The sequence below is a fragment of the Mirounga angustirostris genome, unplaced genomic scaffold (assembly GCF_029215605.1).
Source record: "Mirounga angustirostris isolate CCGP_5_RB_7025 unplaced genomic scaffold, mMirAng1.0.hap1 SCAF_3, whole genome shotgun sequence".
In the NCBI taxonomy this organism is placed as follows: Eukaryota; Metazoa; Chordata; class Mammalia; order Carnivora; family Phocidae; genus Mirounga; species Mirounga angustirostris.
Genome location: NW_026991711.1, coordinates 182,654,395 through 182,681,502, shown reverse-complemented (window position 1 = coordinate 182,681,502; position 27,108 = coordinate 182,654,395). Strand labels below are relative to the sequence as shown.

The window sequence follows — 27,108 nt, the reverse complement described above, 5'->3', positions numbered from 1 at the left end:
ATATGGAAGATTTGCATGACTTTGTGAACCGATACTTTCTAAAAGCGTGATGTTATAAATCATGCATGGATAAAAGATCCATTTAAAGTGCAAGATAGACCAATGGATTTTAATGCAACAGAGCATGATGAGTTTATTGATATGTAATTAACCCTTATGAAACTGCTATCCGTTGAGTTTGGGTAGGATATTAAAGAAGGATATACACAACTATATGAAAAGGCTATTAAGATACTCCTCTTTTTTTCAGTTACACATCTGTCTAAAGCCAGATTTTCTTCATATATTTTAATCAAAGCAACATATCACAACAGATTGAATCCAAAGCAGATATAGGAATCTATGCTCTATTAAGTCAGACATTAAAGAGATTTGCAAACATGTAAAACAATTTCAACCTCTTCACCATTTGTTATAATTTCAGAAATATGGTTATTTTTTGTGAAAAAATGTTATTTATGCTAACATATAATGGATTTATTATTTTTAATGAATAATTTTTTAATTCTCAATTTTAATTTCTAATATAATAAATATTGATATACTTAACCCATATGTTAGACTTAACTTCCAGCTCCAGGAAAGCTCTTCGGGATTCTCAGTAAGTTTTAAGAACAAAAGGGGTCCTGAGACTAAAGAGTTTAGAGCAGTCACTTTATATAAGACTCTGAATGCCCAAACAGTTCCTTTAAAAGGTAACTGTTTATACAATTAATATGCCATTGGAGTATTTAAAAAACAAAAAATGAAACAGAAAATACTACGTTGAAGCACAAAAAAAAAAAAATGGGAAAACCTTTGAAAATTTCAGGGGATTTGGGAGCAACAAGTTTTAAAATGCTGCCATAGGAAAGTCTCTATGGCAGAGTCCAAGAAACACTATTACCTGCCCGTGAGACCTGAGGGAAGCCATCCAAATTCTCAGGGCACCTTTTCATCATTTATAATAAGAAGGAGGCTCCAGGGTTCACTCACTGCTTCTTTGACGTTCAAAATGAAATCTGTTGGAATAATTGAAATGCCCTCAAAAATACCCTTGATTGATCGTGAGCTTAGTTTACTAAGGTCACTGCTGTTACTCCTCCTTTCTGAACTATTTTCTGTATTTTATTTTTGTAACAATGTTGTTAGGATTATGCATAACTCAAGTCAGTCATTAGCTAAAATTTTCTAAAATTGTTGGTAAAAGTTTTGGTAGAAAATGGTTAAACAGTACAAAAATATTTTAAAATTAAATTTAGGAGAGGTAATGATCATCTGCCATTTTCACTTGCCAAGAATCCATTTACTCTTATTTTTCTGGAATAGCAGTTTGAATCTCCTTTAGAGAACATAACCAGCAATCTCAGTTCTCACGGTTCCATAGGAGGAGTTTCCCCAACTGTGGCTCAGGAAGTGACCACGTGATTCACGTCCATCCAACCAATCATTCTATCCCCTCGGCCCCACTGATTGGCTCAGGGGTGCACATGGGGTACAAGCTGGTCAATGAGAGCTGCCTAAAACTTTCGCTGGAGTTCTTGGAAAGGAGTTAAACCTTTGGATCAGGGCTGCTAAGCTCTCCTCACTTAGCAGCTGAAAGCTCGTGGACAATTTGCTTGAGCTCTGTAAGCTTCAGTTTGTTCATAGGTAAAATGGGAGAAACGATGTATCCACTTCATGAAATTATTTTAGGAATTAAATAAGATAAATGTAAATTTCACTGCAGCAGCCAGCATGTCCTAAGATCTCAAGAAATGCTCGCTATTTGTATTATTGAAAGGCAAATCTGACCATTCAGCTCCTCTGCTTATAATATAAGGAAGTCTAAACTGCCTCCTCACCATGGTCCCCGTGACTCAGCTTACATAACCAGCCTGCCACACTGCCTTAGGTTCTCCTAAAGCCACGTGCCTTTTCTTACTCTAAGATTTTGATCATGCCACTCCACTCCGCTTGGTGCACCTGTGCCTTTCCCCTTCCTTCCCTTTTTTCCTACACTAAACCGTAGGCTCTGTGAAGACAGGGGCCATGTCTAGCTCATTCCCTGATTATCTCCCCTGAGTTACATTACTGACCCCTGGTAAGGACTCATAAATTATTTATTGAATGAATTAGTTTAAACCATGTTTTAAAGAATGATGGGGTGCCTGGGTGGCTCAGCCAATTAAGCATCTGCCTTCGGCTCAGGTCATGATCCCGCGGTCCTGAGAGGGAGCCTTGCATTGGGCTCCCTGCTCAGCAGAGATTTGGCTTCTCCCTTTGCCTCTGCCACCCCCCCCCCCGCCATCGTGCTCTCTCTCAAATAAATAAAATTTTTAAAAATGAAGCCAATGTAAAAGATGAATTATTTGTGCATTTCTCATTAATAAAAAAGCATATTCTTCCATTCTTTCACTTTTTCCAAGTTTCCAGCAAAAAGGCAAAAATACATTGACCAGACTTCAATGGAATTTCACATTAACAAAATTAAGGAAGGGAAAAATGTAGTGCCTGTTTTGGACAGCAGGTGGGAGTGCTTTGATTTGGTATGTGCTGTGGAAGGCTGACAAAGCTTCCAGAACTAGTCTCTGTAAATGCCCAGCGTACAGCACCTTCTTCTTTGTACTGTCTACTAAGGCTTTTCACAGAAACGGGGCATTATTTGTGGATACCGTTGGTGCAGGACTTTTGCCAAGAAAGCCAACTACGAAAAACTGGGAAGCAATGTCAGGGAGGACTCCCCTGAGAAAGGGCACAGGGTGGAGCCAGGCTCCCTGCAGGGAAAGCTACAAGGAACTGGCGCTGGAGTCAACACTCAAGCCATGCATTGTCACTGTGGTTCTCAAACAGGATTAATCTATTGTAAGGCAAGTAGGTGAAAGTACCTTCTGTGCTATCTGAATTGTTTATGCCTGGTTAACTAGTTTTCCCCAAGAGAATCAGGGAGTACACAGAAATTCAGAATTTCTCTAATAAGAATGAAATTACTATCAAGTTCTATTTTTTCTCACCAGTCTTCAGGGTATCTGGATAGTATACAACATCATGGTCTATGTACATACTTCGCAGAAATCCAGGTTAAAGGACTGTGCGTGTGTGTGTACTCACACATAGAGTTATACATAGTATATGATAACAAGTTAGCTGACTCTGCAAATTGGATCACGTGAGACCAGAGCTTAAAAGCCGTAAGTGGCTTTACACACACACACAAACACACCAATTAGTATCACCAAATCCCTTGACTTCATACTGCTCCCATAACTTTAACCAACCATCTTGATAGAAAAAAATAAGAAAAAGAATCTAAATGGTTTAGAGAAAACCCAGCAAACAACTGTGAAACCGAGGCCAGTATCCTGTCTTACTGGATTGGGGCAAGAATGCTCTCACGCTGTATACAATCAATCTCATCAGAGGCAGGTAGAAGCTCTTTGGAGGCAGAAGTCATCTGTCATCTCCCCATACTGGGCTGTTCAAACAGGTGTTCTCACTGGGACAATTTTGCTGAATGAGTAAATGATGGAACTAAAGAAAAACAAGCACACACAATGTTGCTGGGTTTTTTTTTTTTTTTTTTTTTTTTTTTGCGGGGGGGAGTGGGACATGCTGGCTCAGATGATCGAGAATGAATTTTTATTTATTTATTTTTTTTAAAGATTTTGTTTATTTATTTGACAGAGAGACATAGCGAGAGAGGGAACACAGGCAGGGGGAGTGTGAGAGGGAGAAGCAGGTTTCCCGCTGAGCAGGGAGCCCGACGCGGGGGCTCAATCCCAGGACTCTGGGATCATGACCTGAGCCGAAGGCAGATGCTTAACGACTGAGCCACCCAGGCGCCCCAAGAATGAATTTTTAGATAGATCAAAACAATCAGTTATAAACACCTCTCACTTAGTTATGGGAACAGAGGAATTTCACGGACTAGAGAGCAGAGAAAACATTTCTTCTTTGGATTTATGAGGCAGGTTATTTGGGGCAGCGTATTTATCTTCATAATTCTGTTTCCCTTGGTTTAGGATAATGATACTTTAGCTGACTTGGTAAATCTGATCACACAATCCCCAAGTTTACAATCCATAAATGGCTTCCTCTCTTCCTTAGGTAAGACCAGAATCAGTGATGTGGCCAGCCGGGCCTCGCCCTCGTCAGGTCCTCAGCTTCCTCTCACCATACTGCCTTGCTCTCGCTCCTAATCCACCTGACACCTCCACTCCCATGTCACCCAGATAATGTGTAACACACTCAAGAGGAAGTGCGATGTTTTTCTCATTGGCTTTGGATACAGGCTGTAATTGCATTTTTAACTTTTATTGTTAATGGCAATTTCCCCCACTGGCACATGTTCAATGCTTGATAACTTTATATTGAGAAAATTAGCTGAATAAATGAAGGGATGAATGAATATATTAATGAATTCACGAGCACGGAGGTAGAAAGAGGGAGACCCAGCCTAATCAGATCATGGGAAGAGAGCTGTACTAAGGGTCAGAAGCCTGAAATCCACTTCTTTTTTTTTTTTTTTAAAGATTTTATTTATTTATTTGAGAGAGAGAATGAGAGACAGAGAGCATGAGAGGGAGGAGGGTCAGAGGGAGAAGCAGACTCCCTGCCGAGCAGGGAGCCCGATGCGGGACTCGATCCCGGGACTCCAGGATCATGACCTGAGCCGAAGGCAGTCGCTTAACCAACTGAGCCACCCAGGTGCCCCTGAAATCCACTTCTTGATTTGAATCTGCCACATACCAATGCGTCTGGACAATTCACCTGATTTCTCGTGAGCTTCAGTTTGGTCACCTAAATAATCAGATCATAACACCGGGCCATAGATGTACAGCTTTTTGTGACGATCAAATAAGATAGCACTTATAAAAGTATTTTAAGAGCTAAGACATGGCGGGGCGCCTGGGTGGCTCAGTCGTTAAGTGGCTGCCTTCGGCTCAGGTCATGATCCCGGGGTCCTGGGATCGAGCCCCACATCGGGCTCCCTGCTCAGCAGAGAGCCTGCTTCTCCTTCTCCCTCTGTCTGCTGCTCTGCCTACTTGTGCTCTCTCTCTCTGTGTTAAACAAATAAATAAAAATCTTTAAAAAAAAAAAGAGCTAAGGCATGGCATATAAATATAAGGCATTATTTTATTTTATTTTTTAAAGATGTATTTATTTATTTGAAAGAGACAGAGAGAGAGTGTGCACGTGTGCGCATGAGTGGGAGAGGGGCAGAGGGAGAGAGAGAAAGAGAGAGAATCTCCCGCCAACTCCCTGCTGAGCATGGAGCCCGACATGGGGTTTAATCCCATGACCCTGAGATCATGACCTGAGCCAAAATCACGATTCGGAGGCTCAGCCAACTGAGCCACTCAGGCTCCCCAGTATAAGGCATTATTTTAAATGGGTCACAAATGATCCATAAAAGTGATAAATTTAAATTCCATAATTCAGCTTATATATAATTTGCAATAATCTTAGAGCACACTTTGTAATTATATCAAGTTCTGTTTTTTTTTTTAAATTTGTATACTTAAATATTAACTGGAACACAGAGGAACTCAGATACAATCAGAAAGCAGTGTTCTTTTCTCCCCACAAACCAGTTGTTTCTTGCCTTTTGGATAAGCCCTAGGCCAACTCCCAGAACTTTCCTTTTCATTTTGATAATTAAAAATTTTTCGGTTTCTTCAAGTAAAAAAAAGAAAAAAAAGTCTTATTGGAATAATAATTCAAATGTCTAGTTTTTTGCATTCATTACAAATTTGAATTTTGTTTCAAGGAACTTCTCTCCTGGCCCATTTAGCCCTGTTCCTGGCACACAGGAGACCACCTTTGTCTCTACCTCATCTCCAGGTGTTTGCCCCTAACTTGCCCTCAACTTGGTCCCCATCATGTCTGCCTTCAAAGGGGCTGAGATAAGAGGTTATAGGGATGGAAAGAGAAGTGAACACCTTTCTTCTTGGGGTGGACCTGGAAGGCCCCCCTTGACTGGCTATCTCTCCCCTGTAGATCCCCTTGCTGTCTGCCCTCCAGACATCCTGTCAGAGGCACCTTGAGCTATGTCCTACAGAGTCCCTGCCACTCTGGGCAGTCACATGACTGAAGCCACCCCCAGGTTGCTCCCTGTGGCCTAATATGGTCCATGGGAAACACAATTTATGCACATCTTTGACACACCATCAGTGGCCAGAGAGTGACTTGCCAGGCAGCTTTCTGCTCTGTGGTGATAGGCCATTCAGCTAACCTTTTGCATTTTTATTTTACTGTGTCTCCTCAATGACTGGAAGCCAGTAGCGAGATTTCCAAGTAGTCCCATTCGTTTCCCTCCCTTGATTATCACTGGGAAGTTTTCTATCAAAGATGGAGACTCTTTCTCTTCTCTCTGTCTCTCTTTCTGTCTCTCTCTCTCTCTCTGTCACACACAGACACACACACACACACACACACACAGTGTCTAGCCTCTCAACCTGCAACCACTTTTCCTAGGCTAGAGATGAGAGGTCACTTAAGGACAACAAAATTCATTCTGATAACTTCTTTTGCCAATTCTGTTTCTGTGGTCTAGCTTTCTGCCTTGCAATGTGAGAGTAATTACCTTGTATCATTTTTAAATTATCCTTCTGCATGTTATGCCCTGTTTATTTGCCTTCAAACCCTGTAAAGACACATTCTGGCTATTTAAAATGGTTAACTCACCCCACGTTCCCCTTTTCTGGCTGTTTCTCAAAGCTGTATCACTAGTATCAGGAGAAATACAAACAAAACAATTTCTCTGGTGATCACAAATTCTAGCAGGCAGAAGTCACAGTTTTCCACAGAGAAATAAAAGTGGGCTGTTGGGGATATGACTTACATTGCTCTCCGAAGGCTCTCCAAATGAGAATTCTGTTATGTGTTTACTACAAGAATTAGAAAAGAGAGCGTTAAACTCTAGAGTGGAAAATACTGTGCAGAACCTAGCAACGGGATCTGGCCGGTATTCCCGGAGGAAATAACCATGCACCCAATTATAACTGAGAAGGAGAGCAGATGTGGAGAGCTGTCTTCTGGTGCTTAACCCCACTGTACAGAATGACAGCCTGGAGGGTCGTAGATGCTAAAGCCCACAGCTGCTGAGGGCTGCTGGGGAGCCAAGCAGGAAGTTAGTCAACATCCTACAGCAAAGCCCAAATTACAGTGGGGGACTGAACTCTACCAGATTGGTTTTTTTGTTCTTGTTGCATAGCAAAAGTGAGGAAGAACTCACGGTTCCTAGCAATATAGCTCCTTGACGGCAAAACGATGGCAGTTAAAAATGATTCTTTGAAACATGGGATGGTGAAGCAAACTGTGGGAGAGTGGATCTTCACTTTTTACCTTGACTTTCTGTGTTTCAATGAGCATGCTCTGTTCCTATAAACATCATAATAAAGCATTTCCATTTGAGGGAAATCAGCAAAATTGAAACAGACTGTGATGTCTATGTCAGTGAATTATTTTAGGCTACACCCAAACTCAGTGACCTAAAACAACACTGATTTAGTTTTGTTCATGCGTCCATGAATGGGTTGAGGTATTCTTCTGGTGTCGGCTGGGCTCACTTGTCATCTGCGGTCAGCTGTAGTTCAAGGGGGTGTTTCTGCTAGGTCATATTATGCTTTCTCACATGTTAGAGGGTTGGCAGGCTGAAGGCTGAAGACTCTTGGCTTTCCTCCATGTATCTCCTCCTCCCACAGGCTAGCTCCGGTTTGTTTATGTGGTGGTAGTGGGATTGGAAAAGAACGAGTAGAAGCATTCTTGAGGCTGAGGCTCAGAACTGACACACAGTCCCTTCCATCTCATTCCGCTGGTCAGTACAAGACCCAAGGCCAACCCAGATTCAAGGAATAAGAAACACACCTTACTTCTTGATAAGGAGCTCTGAAAGCACAATGCAAAGGGCGTGCATGCAAGGAAAGGAGGGTATTGGGACCATAACTGTGTCCCAAAGGTGCCAGACCATGTGAAGAAATGGAAGAAAGAGAAGAGGGTATAGTTCAGGAATTATGCAGCCATATCAAAATGTTTAATAATAATCAGGTTCTAAAAGTAAATCTTTTTCAGCCACACTTCAGTGAGTGAGCTCTAGGAAACACTCTACCTCTCTTACCTCCTGGCACTTACTTGTCATTTAATATCACTTTCTCCAGGAAGTCTGTCTAAATCGCCAGAGAATAAATCATGTCACTGTGTCTAGTATTTCCCCCTCATAACACTTATAAGAATCTTTTATTTTATCTTCTGTCTTCCCTGTTAGACTACGCACTGGGAATGTGGGTCTTGTCTACCATATTTGCCTTGCACACTCTGCACCTCTGCACTTAGTCCCTGCAATGACACAGAGGAGATGCTGAAAAAAATACTCCTTAGAAAATAAATACCAAGGGAATGAATGAATGAATGAATGGATGGATGAATGAATGTCAAGTCAGGTATTTACAGAAGGATATGTGCACATTTGGAGATACCAATATTTTCATGTGATTCCCACATCCTTGCCAACATGATTTTAAATCCCATTGACTGCTACTAAGCAAAACAGAAACACTGTGAGAGAGATTAAGATTTTTTTTTTGATAACTCTGTATAATGCAGCAACCAAATCTTAAAGCCTGCACCTGATCTTTTCTCCAAATTTTATGCATATAGACTCAGGGGAACCCAAAAACAGCCATGGCACTGGCCTAAAATCTTGGCTGGAAAGTGCACAAATGAAGCCTGGGCAGTTGCAGTAACAGTGGCCCTGGAGCCAGGTACATTATGTGTATCTAGAGAAAACTCTGTATCCTATTTGCAATGAGCTGCACTTTCCAAAGGAAACATTCAGTCTTGGTCCTAGAAAAAAAAATCTGAAATCTTTCCAGTAAAATTGAATGGTAACAGAATAAACTGTGGGCCTACTAGCTATTATAAGCCAGCTTTATACCAGGCATTTCTATGCATTTTTTAATTTAACCCTCATATGGCTCCGTAGCTCAGGGGGTAGAGCACTGGTCTCGTAATTTAACCCTCATAATGACCCACACAGTGAGATTTCCTGTATCTTTTCTAAAAAGCTAGAAAAAAAACTGGGACACAGCAGTGTTATGTAATTTCCTCAAATCATTCCCACCAAAATATTAATTTATTAACATTGTTGCAAAGCATGGTTTACTTGCACTAAAAATATTAGAGAGTGGGGGTGGGCAGCCCCTGGCTGGCTCCGTCCGTAGAGCATGCAACTCTTGATATCAGGGTTGTGAGTTTAAGCCCCACATTGGGTGTGGAGCCTACTTAATTAAAAAAAAAAAAAAATTAAAAAGAGAGAGAGGAAAACTGCATAGATTTAGTGTTTTGCCAGGAATTATTATCATTAATACTGTTCCATAATTCCCAGTCCTGCAGCCCAATTTGATGCTGCTCAACTGCTCTCAGTTTGTGTGCTTGGGGACTCTTCCTGGATATGAAGCACTGAATCCTGAGTGTTTTTGAGTTATAGCTGCTGGGAAGTTTATCAGCAAAGTGAGTCATTGATTCCAACATTATCAAGTAGAGTACAGTAAATATGTTTCAGAATTTTCAAGACGAAAACATCTTTCTTAAAAATCAACTGGTAAAAATGCAGTATTCAAAGACCACACTCTTGGATTTAATCATCATTCCCTTTGCTGAATCCCGGTTTTCTGTTGCTTATATTAAATGGCCCCCATTCAGCTACATCTCCTTGGCAGGCATCCAATCTTAGGCCTTTGGCTAACACCCTAACATCTTTGTGATCTTCCCAATCTTCAAAGAGGTGTTTGGAATATGGAATTGAAGTAGAATTGTGCATGTTTTAGGAACCCTAGTCTGGGGGATGGGTGTGCTAAGTGGTCAGGTTGGAACCTGAGCTCTCACCATCCCCAACAAAACAACCCATGATGCCCACTTTGGCTGCACTTCTCTTGCTTTCTTCTCTGTCTAAATTCATCTCAGCTCAAGTCCCAGCTCCAATGCCACTACTTACAGGAAACATTTGGAAAGGTGTCTGGAATCATAGTGATAACTAATATTTACTTAATATCTGTTGTGCTCCAGATACCATGCTAAGTGTGTTAATACATTATCTCATGTAATTCTCACTTTTGTTTCTCAATAGCATCTATGAGTTAGATACTATTATCGTCTATATTTTATGATGGAGCTTGGCAACATGATGGGACATACCCAATGTTATACTAATAAAAAAAAATTCAAATTTAAATCTAGATTTACTGGATGTCCAAATCACAGTGCTCAACCACTATCTTATACTTTATGTATGCTTTTATTAGTCATATAAAATTCACTCTACAAATGTGGCATGTGAGAAATGGCACATTTCTTTGTTTTCTTTAAATGAAATCAACTCTATATGTGTTCTTGCTTCCCTGAACTTGTGTGCACGGGACTCTTCTTGGACATGAAGGGCTAACTCAGGAAGGATGGTGGAAAATGTTTCCCTGCAGTGGGTCATGAAAAAGGCCCAGAATTGTTCTGCAGAGCAGAATATATAAGATGGCTCTTTTAGTCTTCTGACTACACTGGTCATCATGAGGGAGTCTCTTTTCCAGGCATTAAGAGCCCCTTAAAGTACAGCATTCCATATTTGGGAATTTGGGACCATAAAGCATAAAGTCCAGCCTCACTGGAAGCCCCATGCAAACTCTAGTCCACCTTCCCTCCCTCCCAATCAGAGGCCAGGCCACTTTACCAGGATGCTATGAAGGGATAGGCTGCTAGTCCTTACAATTCACAGAATGCCATACCTTTGTTTCTTTTCTGAAGTTAAAAAAAAAAAAAAAAAAAAAAACTCCCCCTCCCTCTTGATCATCAAAAGCTGTTTACCACTCTCAGGGCACCTAGGTGGCTCAGTCCGTTAAGCGTCTGCCTTCGGCTCAGGTCAGGATCCCAGGGTCCTGGGTTGGAAGCCCACGGGCTCCCTGCTCAGAAGGGAGTTTGCGTCTCCTTCTCCGTCTGCTTCTCTCTCCGCCCCTCCCCACGTCCCCCGCTCCTGTGCATCTCTCAAATAAATAGAATCTTTAAAATAAAAAGCTATTTACCACTCTCTAATCCTCATTCATACCAATAGCTCATCCTTCTCAAGGAGATGCAGCTTCTGAAAAATAAAAGCCAGGAAGGCAGGATGCCTATTGGCACCTGCTGCTTCTACTATAACCCAACCTCTCTGTTTCAGGGTCAAGTCTATGTCTCCACCCAGTGGAATGTCACTACTTGACTTTACAAGCCAGAAAAGACAAACTGGCAGACTTTAGGTCTTACCCAGTCAGAGGAAGTAAACTATTCGATTCATTTTTTTTTTTCCTGAAAATTGAGCTGTATTTAAAAATTGGGAGATTTCACATAAGAGCAATTAAATCTTGAAATTTGCGGGAAAAAGTTCTCGTGGTGAGCATCAGTTGGTACTGAATAGCTTCTGGCCCCTCGAGAGGCCCCTGTGCTCTCCAGGTCACCTGCATTTCCATCATTCAGTCGGATGTTCATTGGTATGCAATGGATTTTCTCTGCAATGGAGAAATATTTTTCCATGTGTAAGCTTCTAACAAAGGTGGAAATATATAACTTACACCAAAAGGGCTTCAAGGTCCAGAAAAATGGGGAAAATACTTTCCTTTGTGGAAGTCAAGAATATTCCCATGTATGGAATGTGCAAACAAAGCATGTCTGTTTTGAAGGAGGAACCTCTCTTAATTTACTCACTAATATTTGCATCCCATGTTGGACCTCCTCAAAATGGCAGAAACACACATGTTGAACACACAGAAGCTGAGGTCTTTTCAAGACTTTTCCACATAGAGTTTAGCCAAGGCCTTCCGAATTTACTTCCAAAAATGCTTCTTCAGTCTAGCCTGGCAAGGCCAAGCCGCAAGAGGCTTGCCTACAACTTTGCTCAACCTCTTCACCCCACGTGGAAAGCTCTCTATGTATCTCTACCTAATTATTAATAATAATTATTATTTGGGGGGCACCTGGGTGTCTCAGTTGGTGAAGCATCTGCCTTCGGCTCAGGTCATGATCCCAGGGTCCTGGGATTAAGTCCCGCATCAGGCTCCCTGCTCAGCAGGGAGTCTGCTTCTCCCTCTGCCCCTCCCCCATGCTCATGCTTGCACTCCCTTGCAAAAATAAAGAAATAAATTCTTTAAAAAATTAATTTTAAAAAGATCTGACATAATCTTGGTTTAAGACTCCAGGTCTCCATTAAGTTCTCCATCTTTTTTCAAGCCTGCACTAATTTTCTCTTCTCTGAATAGTAATCTACAGTAAACAGTAGATAACAATGAAAGTACATTTAGTTATACTAATTAATTTATGTTCAATAGTTTTGTGTCATAAAGAAGCATAGTAAGATCTTTGAGTGGCGAAGACCTTGTTTTATATACCCTATGTGTGCTTGTGCTTTATATACCCCGTGTGGGAGTGTTTATCCCCCAGAAACCATTACAGAGTTGGACACAAGCTGCTTAGAAACTATTTGTTGATTGATTCGGTGATTGAAATCTGAATTTTTGTGAATACTCTATTTACTTGTATAACTTCCACTTTTTCCCATTATTTTCATGAGCATTTGGGTCCCAGACCGCCACCGCCTTCAGGAATCACCCTCTGGGGAATCTCTGATTTACTAAACAACAGTGACTTTAATAGAGTTCCACAGCAACCAGTGGCAATGTTAATTAGAATTGAGATCTCCTGACACATTCCTTCTCTTTACTTCAGCAATTCTTCCATTCCTCAAAAGAGCTGTTAAGAGCAGCCATTCCAAGTAGCTAAACTACATTTGATAAAGCAATAGTCTGTGACTGGTAGCAGTTCCTTGTGTGTGTGTGTGTGTGTGTGATTGAGATTGAGAGAGAGAGAGAAAACCAGAGGCAGGAAGTTGACAGACCGGGGTATTGATAGATACGGGGCTATTGATAGGTGGAACAGGTGAAACCCTCTTTCCTCTCTAGTGTTAGGTGTGGACCTGGGTACCTCTGTTACTACGGAGGAAGATTCTTGGTTGCAGTTCCAGTGTTTCTGGTAGGGGCTTAGCAGTTCAGTGACCCAGTGGCAAGGAGACAATAATACAGAGGAGGTGTGAAGAAAAGGAAAAGAGTAAACACTGACTTCCCTTCCAAAGCAGCAAGTCCAAAATGCGTTCTTCAATAGTTACTTGCCTATTCTGGACAAAGGCCATCTCACTGATGAGTACCCTCTAGTTAGGGCATCATTTCATGAAAACACCAAAGGTGAGTAAACTTCAGATATTCTAATTTTATACATTTTTGCTAGTGAAGCTATGGCATTTTCTAGTATAGAATTGGCACATTTTAGGTTCTTTCTTTTTAGAAACATTAAAGCTACTAATATAACAGATATTTTTTTTTTCTTTTCTCCTTTCCCTCAAAAGAGGTACAAGGGTAGATTCAGTAGATAAAATTGCTATGACATATTTGGGAGGGACTGACTTCTAAAAGTTTAATTAATTTTAACGCTCTTTTGAGTGTTCATTTTTTTTTAAAAAAAAGAGAGAGCGTGAACTGGGGGTGTGGGAAGGTATAGCGGGAAAAGGACAGAGAGGATCTTAAGCAGGCTCCATGCCCAGTGTGATGCCCAGTGTGGGGCTCAATCCCACAACCCCAAGATCATGATTTGAGCCGAAATCAAGAGTCGGATGCTTAACGGACTGAGCCACCCAGGCACTCCTTGAGTGTTCATGTTGATAGTTTCTCTGGCACATAAGAAACCCTAACTGACATTATTATATATGGGATTCCACATTGGCCCCTGCATTTCACATTACTTTTAATAGAGATACAAAAATGTCTTTATCAAAAATGTACCAGAAATCTCTTCTTCTTCCATCTTTAGCTACATCTTTCATCATCTAAGATGGAGAGTGTGAGAGACTGAAGATATTTATGTCATTTCTTCTGGTCAGTAGACAATTTACTGCCCTATAAACACAGCTGAAAGACCCAGGAAAGCAGATTTTAGACGTCATAAAGCCAAAGAGATGCTCTGGGATTTTGCAGTGGAAGAAAGTGAAAGTATGTTATAAATTCTGCTTACACTCTAAATTTCTTGGAAGAGTCACGTCAGGGTCAAAAACGTATTACAGTTTGCCCATTTTATGCACCTTTCCAAATGTTCAGTAAAAGTTTAATTGTGGACCATCTAATTGTTTCATTTTCATTTATTTTACATATCCTTCTTCGTTTGCCCACACCTGAAAATGTTTGAGTTCCCCAGGGTGCAATCTCCTTTTCCTTCTCATCTCAGTTCCCTGCTCTTCTAGTTCAGAATCATCCAGTCTTGGGGTTCTAACCACCCCAGAGGTCTCTAGCCTCGGTCTGTAATACTGCTAAATCTCTTCAGCTACAGACCTGTAATTCCAAGTGTCTACTAGCTTCTTAATTAGATGTCCCAGAGCACTTCCAACCTAACATAGTCAAGAATTAAGTCCTGACTTTCCCACCTAACCCGTGGTGCATAGCTCACCTTGACAACTCGTATTTTAGTAAATGGCCTCCCAGTCACCCCTTCTGGAAGCTTTGGAGGCATCAGAGATTGTTCATGATGAAAACTGAATTGCATTGTACCTATCTTAACAATATTTAAAGGACTACAAAATATCTACCACATAGGGTTCAAAATCTAATCATGATGTGGCAGATACTGTCCATTGCTTATGCAATGTTGTCTTCCCTTTCTCCCTAAGAATATAGACTGTTGCTTTCATTTCCCAGTAGAAGCAGAAGCCCTTTGATTTAAGAGAAAGAAGGGCCCTCTATAAACTCGTGGAAATCCCATTCCCCTTCACTGAGTTATGGGTCCAGAGGACATGTTTCCCAGTTTAGACCAACTAGATGAAAGGGACTCTGCTGAGGCATGATGCCCAGAAATATCAACTCAAGATCATGAAAAAAAATCATCAAGGGTAGCAGAAGGGCAGAATTTAACAAAACAAAACAAAACAAAACAAAACAAAAACAGAAAGTCCCTGTGTCCTCAATGACATCATTGAACAGTTGCAAAATACCTAAAGATGCCCACCTCCAGATTGAGTGCTAGGGGAGTTAACAGAAGCCATTATTACTTAAGCCACTGTTAATTGGCATTTTGTTGCTGAAAGCATTTCTAGGTAATACACAGGCCCTTCAGGATTCTTGCTTTCTGGTACCAACCTACTTTGCAATTTCTTCAATCAATTTTCCCCCACCTTCCACTGCAAACACAGTATGCCCCATCCCATAGCACTTTATTTTATTTTATTTTATTTTATTAATTTTATTTATTTATTTGAGTGAGAGAGAATGAGAGATAGCACGAGAGGGAAGAGGGTCAGAGGGAGAAGCAGACTCCCTGCTGAGCAGGGAGCCCGATGCGGGACTCGATCCCAGGACTCCAGGATCATGACCTGAGCCGAAGGCAGTCGCTTAACCGACTGAGCCACCCAGGCGCCCCAATCCCATAGCGTTTTAGGTGTTCATCCGGAAGGCAGACTTCTCCATCATCCTCCTGGGGAACAGCTCTTGATGTTTCAAGCTCTAGCACAAATGTTAACATCCTAAAGCAGTTATTATTTTACCCACTAAAACCCCCTGATTGTTCTTGCCAAAATCATACACTCCCAGGAAAAATTAATTGATTTATTTTTTGTTTCACATATTAGTTGAATATAACACCTTGTATTGTGATGTTTGTCTTTCACTTGACTTTGAGCACCCGAATGCAAGGATGTCTTAATCATCACTGTGCTCTCAGACACTAGAACAGTGGCTGTTACCTAAAGATATTCAGGTAATGCTTTTGGTTTTATATCTCTAGTCACAATAGGAGTACATATTATTTATATTTTTTGATCAAACTGGTACAAATTTAAATAATTAAAAAATACTACTAATAAGCCTAAAATTAATCCTAAGTCTCAACTGAATCGTGATGTCAACCTTCTTTGGGAGAGGAGTTTTTTTCCTACAAAATATCATTTGTTTCCTATGTTTCCTTTTCTTTTTGACAAAATTCACAAGTCTTCTCATATACCTATAGCTGTTTATACTTTACTAACAAAAATAAATTTTTACTTTCTGCTAAATTCATTTGTCTCTTCTCCAAGATTTTTATGGCTTCATCATGAAATAAGTTACATTTTAAGTCTGGAAAAGCTACTGCTCTGTCTCTGCCTGGGTCCTATTCTAGAAACATCCCTTCCCAAATACAGAGATCATTCATCCTGTTCCAATTTTAACTTGTGCATGACTGCCAGAGAGTCCACAGGCTAAATGCATGTAAATTGCTTTCCAAGATGAGTATCAGAGTTGAAATGAACATTAAAGGATTGGTCTTTCCTTCAGAACCCTAACATTCTTAAGGGATAGAAACCTGAAAACTACAGGAGGTCACTTGATTATTTGTTTTTTCTTCCAATTGACAGCTCTCTGTGAGTCCATCATGTAGATTAATCACTTCAAAGCAAACATATGCTGCTTTTAAAAACTTGATGTTTCATAATATTTATCTATTAACAATGCAAAATTGCATTGCAGATCTTAATTTCAACTTGTGAAATCTAAAGGTGTATTTGATTAAAATGTTCTAACTCTTCTGACTTAGATCTGGAAACTTAGTACCATGCCCATGGTCCAGCTACAGCATTCAGATCATTACTGTACATACCTCATGATATCTACTCTCTTTACTGCCTTCAGACAGTTTTTTTACCTATATATTCTCACTTTCATTTTTTCCCAGTTGCCTAAAATCTTTTCTGAAGCACAGGAGGCATAAATTCTAAGTCACTTAAACTTTATAAATTAAAACTTGTTTCGATGAGGCCTCTAGATGCTTTGGATAAAATTTAGTACAAGATGTTTCGAGCTGTCAGAGCTGCTTCATTGCACCGCTCCAAGAAGCACTATTCACTTCTCTACCGCCCATGTGGATAATGTTCCCTGGAGTGGTGCAACACGTTGTCTTGTCCCTTTGCGTGAAGGGCTACTTATGCTGTCTCTATGAGTAGAGGGAGCTCTACCTATGGTTATGCTTCTCTAAGTGATAATTGCACCTGAAAGATCATTATCGTTCTTACCTGAGCTGTGGTTTCCTGCTAACAAGGTGGGGCTCACAGAACATCTTCCCAGTCTACTGGTGACCACAGGCGGTCCTGGTGTTCCATCCCATTCCTGAGCTTTGATAGGCTCTCTGGAAGACGCCCCGTGATGCCCTCTCTCTTTGCTGTCCAACTTTGGTAATGGCTCCGTGCTGTGGCTTCGGATTTTCAGTTCCTCTGTCGATTCTGTGTATTAACCAGAATTACATTCTGTTAAACAAATTTGAATCCTTCCCAGATTCCTTTAAAACATTAAAGAACAATTTTCTCAAATGCTTTCAATATATTTTTGTCAACTTGGGAGTGTGTTGGAGATTACAACATTTAAATGTAACAGGGACAGAGATCACACGGGGCCTTTTTTTTCTGAGGTGTGCAGGTTAATATCATTGGGAAAGAGTTTTCTCATCGGAACCTGTGCTCAACTTCAAGGAAACTTCTTAAAGAGCTTGTTAGACTCACAGTCTTTACTGTCTCATCTTCCATTCATTCTGCCACCCACTCTGAATTCATCAATTCAGCCCACCACTCTGCTAAAACTGCTTTTGCTAAGCTCACCTAGTGCCTTCTAGTTGGCAAATTTAGAAAACATTTTTAAGACATTTGACAACTCTTTGATTACTTTCATTTATATCTTCAATTCTCTTGGCTTCAATAATGGCCCATCTTCCCGGGTTGTGTTCTACATCTAACACCATTTCCTTGCCATTCATATGTTCTCTTCCTCTAAGCATCTCTTACATGTTGTCCCCAAGATGCTAGCTTAGCCACAATTCTTCTCATTCTATACATAACTTTCCTGTGATTATATCTTCCAGGATTGTTAGTGATTTCTAAATAGTTTATCACGAGCCTGGATCATTATCCTGGGCTTTAGACTCATTTATCCAATTGCCTGCTGGGTGAGTCCATCTGGATGCCCCATGGATAACACAGATTTAACATTTCAGACATTGGACTGACACCACTTCTTACTATACCGATAGTTCCTCCTGTTCTGTCCAGCCAACAACCCAAGCTAGATGCTTGTATTTCCCTTTCCTTAACTTTTTACTCCCTAAATCTATCAGTCAGTGGATTCTACAGATTTTATTCGTGAATATCTTGCTTTCCCTTCTGTTGCACTTTGTATCACATCTACCTTAATTACTTTGGTTCTAACTCTAATCATTGCCCTTGAATTATTGCAGCTTGTCTCCTATTCTCTATCCTTCTCTCTCTAAAGTATGAGCTCCATATACTGCCAAAATGATGTTTAAAATGCAAATCTAACCAAGTGTATTTTTCAGCGAACTGATTTAATAGCCATTCTGTTACACATATACAGAAGTGTTTAAAAACACATGTAGTAAAGATGGTTTATGAGTGATAACCGGTTGGGACGTTCAAAACTGTGTCGTCTCAGGGAATGGATGTGATAGTCATTCTATAATGCACATTGAGAAGTGTTTAAAAACAAAAACAAACAAAAAATGCAAACCTGTTTATAATGTAGCTTTGACTAAAATCCTTCCAGAAGCCTCCTGTTACCCACACAATTATGTCTAATCTCCTTACTGTGACCCACAAGACTACCCACCATGTCATTCTTCCCTTCCTCTCAGATTTCATCACTTCCCACCTGAACATTGTATTCAAATTGGTTGGACCTTCTTCCTCCCCACTCCACTTCCAACTCAAACAAGGCTGTTCTTGTGCTACCATCTTCTACGTCATCTGCTTCGTATATCTTTGTATCTCGTCTTTGCTCCAGGAAGGCTCCTCAGTCCTGGTTACTCAATTTAAGTATCCTCCGAAGCCTCCTCCACTCATATCCCCACCTCTTGCTGGGATTTGGTCATCTCTGTATTGATGTTTTATATCATCTTTCAATGTATCTGTTCTTTCCAAAAGGCCCTGAGTTCTAGGAAGCAGGGACTAAGTTTTGGGGGGTTTTTTGTTTTTGTTTTGTTTTGTTTTGTTTTCCCATTGATGTCTTTAGCACCTTGCATACTGCTCAATAGGTATTTAATTAATTTTTTTTATTTAGTAGTTTTCTCAACTCCTCAGGCATCTTTCTGATGTGTGTAGGAAATACAGTGTTCCTAATGGAATAAGAGAATGAAGCAAGTGTTATAAATGTATCCAAGTGACACGAAGCTAATAGTATTTTCAAAAATCTGATTATCTAACAATCACAGGTTGTAAGATTCACCAAGTTGAAAGTTTCATTCGAATGAGGAATTATTGGGAAAGACTGCAGTGAAAAAAAAAAAATCACAGAAATGGTTCAGAGAATCTGTACTTTGCTTTCTTTATATTTAGGTTCAAATACTCATCAACTTGCAGCAGCGTGAGAATACAAATGCCCCACTTTGGCTCCCCAGTACCTGAATCTGTGGTGCAGAGACAGAAAAGGTTTGTAATCTTGTCAGAAGCCCTAGGTGAGCTCATCCGAGTGGCCCAGCTTGGCAGGCCTGACATGGGCATGGGCTGGTAATCCACATCACTGAGCACTTGGGTTCTCCTCTTAGAGCCTCATTGTTTCTTAACTACAAAGCAGAGATAATACCGGGCTGGTCTAACCTCTCCAATGTAATTGGAAGGATCCAATGATATTCTAGATTTTAAAATATTTTTGAAACTAAGTAGTGCCACACGTGTAAAAGATACTATCAATTTAAATAAACTGTAGCCATTTGTCCTTTATGAATTTATTTAATCTTTCTACATCTGGATCTAGATAATCACTGAGAGATTGAAACACAAATGGAAAATTGCCAGGCCACATATAAAAATAGAACTCCAGGGGCGCCTGGGTGGCTCAGTTGGTTAAGCGACTGCCTTCTGCTCAGGTCGTGATCCTGGAGTCCTGGGATCGAGTCTCGCATCGGGCTCCCTGCTCAGCGGGGAGTCTGCTTCTCCCTCTGACCCTCCTCCCTCTCGTGCTCTCTGTCTCTCATTCTCTCTGTCTCAAATAAATAAATAAAATCTTAAAAAAAAAAAAAAAATAGAACTCCAACCCATTATCTACAGTAATGAGCCCAGAAATCCAATCTACTTCCCTTAAGTCAGACTTAGAGGAAGTCAGACTACTATCTCTAATAACCAGTCCAGGTAACCAAACAATAATCTAACAGTTGGCTCAAAGCAGCCAGGATTTAATTAATAACTGACAGCTTCCCGAATTTTGCCCCTGCTTCCAGAGTGGGACCACCAGAGAGAGTCCAATCTGCATCCCTATCCAATCACATAGGACGCCTTCCTGGTTGGCCTTGCTTGCAGCCTCCCCATGCCAATAGCCTCCATTTGGGACATATCTGAAGTCTAGCCCATTTCCCACAGAACTTTCTCACTCTTCTCCCTGCCTTCAAATCTCTGCTATTATAAGTGACGGTGGCTAACTGCCTTGCTGTAGCGAGCTCTGAATAAAGAGCCTTTGCCTTTTCTCATTTGTTTGCTCTTCATTTATATGCATATTGCTATAGTTCCTTCTAGGTCCAAGAAGCTATGCAGTTGTGTAAACACATGTCATGAATATTATTCTATGAGATAAAACTTAAACCAAGAGGGGAGTCTTATAATAACCTCAGAAAGATTCCTGGCCTTTAAATGGGCCTCACATAAGCCTAAGTCAGAGTTACACTAAAATCGAATATAGGAAGTAAGAATATTTAAAAAGCGCTACATTCCTGCATAATAATTACAGCAAGACAATTTAACTAACACTTGCTTTTCAATGCCCTGAGTCAAATGGAATAAAACCAGTATCAGAAAAGAACATCATAGACTATTTCCAAGCTGTTTATTCACAGTTTCAAGGAAAATGTAACTCTGGCTTCCAAATGTCACAGCCTCAAAGCCTAATGACCCATCTGTTTCACTTTACCTTCTCTTCCAGATTTCAGACAGAACATTGAGATGCTTGCTTTTATTATCAACTTTTGTATTTTTTTCCACTACCAATATTAAGCATTTACTATCTCTCTCTCTCGCTCTCTCTCTCTCTCTCTCTCACACACACACACACACACACACAGTCTTCTTCCACTGGAACTGAAACTAACCAAACTAAAAAAAATGCTTACACATAACATTGGATCCAATCTCTTTCCTGTGGGTTTGGGTAACATTTTAAATATGAAAGGCTGGGGATTTGTGTCAAAGCACCTCCACCAACATCAGTTTCTTTGTTCTCATTCAAATCACTTGCATACACATACTAGGGAAGTGTCACTTAGGTCTCAAACCTCAACTAAATAAAAGCTCAATACAGCTTTGGAAACAAAAAGGAGTCTTTTTCTTTCTTTCTTCCTTCTTTGTTTTCAAGTCCCAGAGGTTAGTGTTCAGTGAATTCTGGCAGATATATTTAGAGAAACTTGAACAAAATGATGGAAGAAATTGTGCTACTCGGACTTGTGTGTGGATGTACATCTGCCTCCCAGACAGAATGCAAAGCTGAAAACTCCGGAAGAAAATTGTGAATGTACTACTGAGAATTTTGTTTGGGAATAAATCTAGTTTCCTACATAGATTCATGAGAAGCTTCCTATAAAATGCATTTTCTAATTAAAATACTATGAAAATCTCCAAAATAGCTATTGCAAATAAACAAATGGAAAGCAGATAATCAGACTAAGAAATATATACATGAAGACATATCAAAACCTCAAAGAAATCTACTCAGAGGAATCAGGAGGTATTTATCTCTACCCATATATTTCAATGTTTTCTTAAACTGATAAGAACAGATACTACACTTGATCTTAGCCAAAAGGCTGAGAAGCGGTATTTCAATGTTTTCTTAAAGCCTGAAAAAGAAAATTGATGTTAGTACCATAAACTTTTCCTGAACAAGGTCAATCTTAGGCACTGTGGTAAATTTCTAGGTGGGATCCTAGTTTTTTCAGATCTAAGTTCTTACAGCCTTAGCACGTAGCACAGGGCTAACTACGTGGAAGGTGGCCATCCTCTGTTCTGGAATGAAGGACTGAGTGTCAACTATTGATGTAAAATCCGATGTTCTGCCCCTCCCCCACCCACACCTGTGCACGCTCTCTCTCTCAAATAAATAAATAAATATCTTTTTAAAAATAAAAAATAAAATAAATAAGGGCGCCTGGGTGGCTCAGTTGGTTAAGCGACTGCCTTCGGCTCGGGTCATGATCCTGGAGTCCACGGATCGAGTCCTGCATCGGGCTCCCTGCTTGGCAGGGAGTCTGCTTCTCCCTCTGACCCTCCTCCCTCTCATGCTCTCTGTCTCTCATTCTCTCTCTCTCAAATAAATAAATAAAATCTTAAAAATAAATTAATTAATTAATTAAATAAATAAGATCTGATGCTCACACTGAAATCTGATCTTGAACTGAAATCTTGCTGTGAGAAATGTGTGTAGAGTTCATTACATTCATCTTTCAGACTGTGTGCTTTGCCTATTATGGTCTTAAACTTCTTACAGTGTTCAAGTTAAAGAAAGACAAGTAAGGATAAGAGACTAGGAGCAATTGTTTCATGACCAAAATATTCTCTCCAGGTTTCCAATCTTGTCACACTTCATGCTGCTAATTCTGAAGTTCCTTCTCAGAATTTCCCCTCTTTATGCTATCTCTGGATCTACACTTGTCTCTCCGGCTTCTACCTTACTCTTCTCCCTCTGCATCCCTGTATGGAGGCCCTGCGCCACCTAGAAAGACTTGGCTTCCCAGGTCTGATGGCTTTTACCACCAAATCTGTCCTCCACCAGATACTGAGTTTTCCCAGTTTCTCTGACTCATTCTTCCTCATCAATATTTACTCTCTCAACAGAAAAGGTACAGAGGAGGGGCGTGGATCAGTGGCTCAGTCTGGTGGCTCAGTCAGTTAAGTGCCTGACTCTTGATTTCTGCTCAGGTCATGATCTCAGGGTCATGGGGTCGAGGCCACGTTGGGCTCTGTGTTCAACATGGAGTTTGCTTGTCTCTCTCCCTCTTCTCCTCTCCTGTTTCTCCCTCTCTCTCTCTCAAATAAATAAATAAATAAAATCTTTGAAAAAAAGAGAAATGGTACAGAAGATTCTTGTAAGTCTCCAAAACCTGAAAACCCCTCTAAGCTCTAGAGACAAAGAAAACACTATTGCACCGATGGACCTTTACATATGGCCATTTAGTAGATCACACACATTAAAACTGACAGCATTATCCTCTTTCCAGACTTGCTTCTTTTCTGGCTAGGAAGATCATGCAATTGTTGATTTATATGTCTAGCTCCCCCACCAGACTATAACAGTTTCTAAGACTAAAGACTGTATCTTTCATGTTGGTCCTCAGTATCTAAGAGTCCTCAGCGAGAACAGACAGGATGAATGAATGCATGTATGTGTCACCCAGGTCAGTTAGCTAATTAGCCTTCATTTCTGGATCAAACCCCATCGTAGGCCATGACTCATAGCCTCTCCCTCCCACCTCTCCACTCTCACCCACAACGCGGGCCATGCCACGAAGGAATAACCCTCAATGACAAACATGAGTTAGCTAAAATTATTTTTGTGAGCCCATATATGTTTCTAACCGACTTGCTGACAGATCAGAAAAACAAGTTATTTGCCAGGGAAAAAGAGTATTATTTGGAAATATGACCAGTCACACCATTTTCCTGGAAGAACATAAGAGCTTTTCTTCTTTCTTTCTTTCTTTCTTTCTTTCTTTCTTTCTTTCTTTCTTTCTTCTTTCTTTCTTTCTTCTTTCTTTCTTTTCTTTCTTTCTCTTTCTTCTTTCCTTCCTTCCTTCCTTCCTTTCCCTTTCTTTTCTTTTTCTTTCTTTCTTTCTTTCTTTCTTTCTTTCTTTCTTTCTTTCTTTTCTTCCTTTCTTTTTTTTCTTTCTTGTCTTTCTTTCTTTCTTTCTTTCTTTCTTTGTGATATATGAGAATTAACTTGCCATATCATTTAATTGTTTTACACACATCTAGATGATTCAGATGATTTACACAAGAGGCTTTTATCTATGTGATTTGTGACTGTAGTTATTCTTGAAATTTCACCCTTTCACACAGGGATTCCTTGGTTACAAAATATGGACTTGGTGCCTGGTGACAAAGGGACAAAAGCTCATGTAGCTGATGAGCATTTGAGCTTTTTGTGGACAAAAAGAATGCTTCAGAATTGTCCTCTCATATTGGCCTAATCAGCAGGATCAAAGTGCCTCCATTCTATTCCAACTGCTGAACAATGGAAATAATGAAAGGTGATCAAGGCAGATTAATTAGGCAGAAGGACAGCACATTTGAAGTGCTGAAGGAGGCACTGAACTAAATTGCATTATCAGATGGGTATTAGATTCAATCAACAAATTTAAAGCTAAAAGAGACCTTAGAAATCACAGTTGCAACAGCTCGTGAAAAGCAAGGTGTGTGTATGTCATTACTGAGCCCGCCCTCATGCCTTTGGGAGGAGAGCTCCAGCAGGGGGACTTCTCACCTCACGGGGAAAGTTTGGCTCCTTTTTGAACATGTTTAATTGCTAGAAAGCTCTCATACAGAACCCAAGTCGGCCTCCCTCCAAGCACCACCATTTGTCGGTTGTTGGTAGTCCTGTTTCTGGAGCATCTCAGAACTAGTCTATTTTTGTTTTAAAGCAGACACCCTTTAGAACCCAGAGTGAAGCAGTCTGTCTCCCGCTGCTCACATCTTTTTCCCAGTACAAATCTAGAACTCTCACCCTTCCAGTCACCCTGGCCTGGACGCTAATTGCATGTCTTGGTGTCTTGGTGTCTCTGTAGCTGGTCAGAGCCAGACAGCCTGACATAGTTTTCCTACGAGTCCAAGTGAGCACCAGGTTCCTCTCCTTACACTTCTGTTATTCCATCTCCAAGTCTCCAGGGAAAAGAGGGCACAGGCTTGCACATTTCCACAACAAAAGGACACCAGGGAGCTGGACCAATTTTTAATTTTTTATTATTATTCCTCTCTCATGTGAACTCTGCCATTTGGCGTCAGTTTTGTCAATTCAAACATCTAAGGGATGTCACCTCTTCAAATATAAATAGAGAAAGAACCATAGCTCAGGCATCTGCAGATTACATGGCTTTAAATAAAACTGGAAAGTCTATGTTTGTGTGAAGAAGCCACACAGAATAAAACCTCTGTTTTAATAAGATAGATGAGGCATATTACTTAACAAAATAATAAAATAGATGAGGCATGTTGAAGTAGGACAGAATACACAAATAATCCTAATCATTTTACAGGTGTAAAAAGAGCTCAGAGCCTTTGCGCATCTTAAGGTCACACAGATGGCAATTAGCAAAGACCTGATAAAGAGACTGGTTTCCTGGCCACTGCCCAGCATGTATCTCTCACCATAAGACATTGGAACCCACATACTGACTTATATTCAACCGTTCTTTTTTTTATGGTTGCAGGGAATAACACTTATCATAGGGTGTGATAATAAATAGAATTTCAAACACCATGTTGGGTCTTTAAAAACTCAATTAAAATCCAGATGATTTAATTATTCACCTTTTTTTTTTCTATCAAGGTGGATGAGGACTGTAGAGATACTGCCAAATTATCTCTACTTAAAAAAAAACCTTCACTGAAGTCATCAGGCATAGCTCAAATGTTGACATATTTTGGTAACACTTTCTTTAAGAAATTCTAGTATTGCAGGGTAATGAGAGACACTTTACTCAGAGAATGCAATCTATATTTTTGTCTGTTCTTGTAATGCAGAAGCCAAGAAGGCCTGTGGGCAGAGTCCAGGCAGATGCTGACCAAATCTGTTTGTTCTCTCTGGGTATGCACTTAAACTACACTTCCCAGCATTCCTTGCAGTGAGGGAGAGCCACATAACTGAGGTCTGGCCATTAGAATGTGGGTGGATGTGATGTATGCCACCTCCAGGTCAGGTCATAAAACTTCTCACAAAATCCCTATCCTCTTGCATTCCCTTCCTGCTGGCTGGGAGTTTTTTGAGGTCCCAGGTGCTGGTGCTGGTGCTGGTAAAGCCACCAGATGGAAACTTCCCAATAACTGTGGGGAGAACATCCCATCTTCCACTGAACCCACTTATGGGTTATCACATGCCTGGGACATTTGTCATGTCTTATGACATGAACAAGATATAAGTTGTATTGTATAAAGCCACTGAGGTTTTGCAGTTATTTGCTACAGCAATTGAACTACTCTAATGCAGATTTTAACCAATATTAGTTCTCATTTTCCTTCCTTAAAATGTAGTTTAAATATAAAATCCTTGACTTTCTACTGGGACAATATTTTTATTAGCATACTGACAGAAAAATGAGGGGCAGAGAGATTAGTTGAATTGCCAAATACAGTGCAACAATTTCGCAGGCAATGCTTCTCTCTTCATTCTAGTTCTAATAAAAATACTTTATAAAACTGACAAATACATTTTTATTGAGCATTTATAAATATTTTAAATACTATGGCTTCAGGAAATACGCTCTGAATGTACAAGTGGAAGAATCTCTAAAATGATCATTCCAACTGCTTGTGTATTTTATTTATACTCATGTGAATTAAGATAATGCCACCCCCATTTTTTCCAGATAGTTTTTCAACCAAAATAGTAGCAAAGAACAAAATCTCTAAGAAATAACTTTTAAGCGGCACCTGGGTGGCTCAGTTGGTTAAGCCACTGCCTTCGGCTCAGGTCATGATCCTGGAGTCCCAGGATCGAGTCCCGCATCGGGCTCCCTGCTTGGCAGGGAGTCTGCTCCTCCCTCTGACCCTCCTCCCTCTCGTGCTCTCTGTCTCTCATTGTCTCTCTTGCAAATAAATAAATAAAATCTTAAAAAAAAATTAAAAAAAAAAAGAAATAACTTTTAAAATAATATCTTTACTCAAAACAAGACAAAGACCCCATCAAAAAGGAGAATTACAGACCAATATCCCTGATGAACATGGATGCAAAAATTCTCACCAAAATACTAGCCAATAGGATCCAACAGTACATTAAAAGGATTATTCACCATGACCAAGTGGGATTTATCCCTGGGCTGCAAGGTTGGTTCAACATCCGCAAATCAATCAATGTGATACAGTACATTAAC

The 27,108-nt window shown here is 40.3% G+C and overlaps 1 protein-coding gene and 1 pseudogene across 1 annotated transcript in view; both read right to left on the bottom strand.

Moving 5' to 3' along the window:
- NYAP2 (neuronal tyrosine-phosphorylated phosphoinositide-3-kinase adaptor 2) overlaps positions 1–27,108 on the bottom strand; it is a 155,259-nt gene that overhangs the window by 53,338 nt on the left and 74,813 nt on the right. The window contains exon 3 of the mRNA XM_064585842.1: positions 17,057–17,263. Within this exon, the coding sequence (XP_064441912.1) occupies positions 17,057–17,263 (207 nt within the window). The remainder of the gene's footprint in view (positions 1–17,056; positions 17,264–27,108) is intronic.
- On the bottom strand, positions 21,694–21,846 carry LOC123840128 (U2 spliceosomal RNA; annotated as a pseudogene).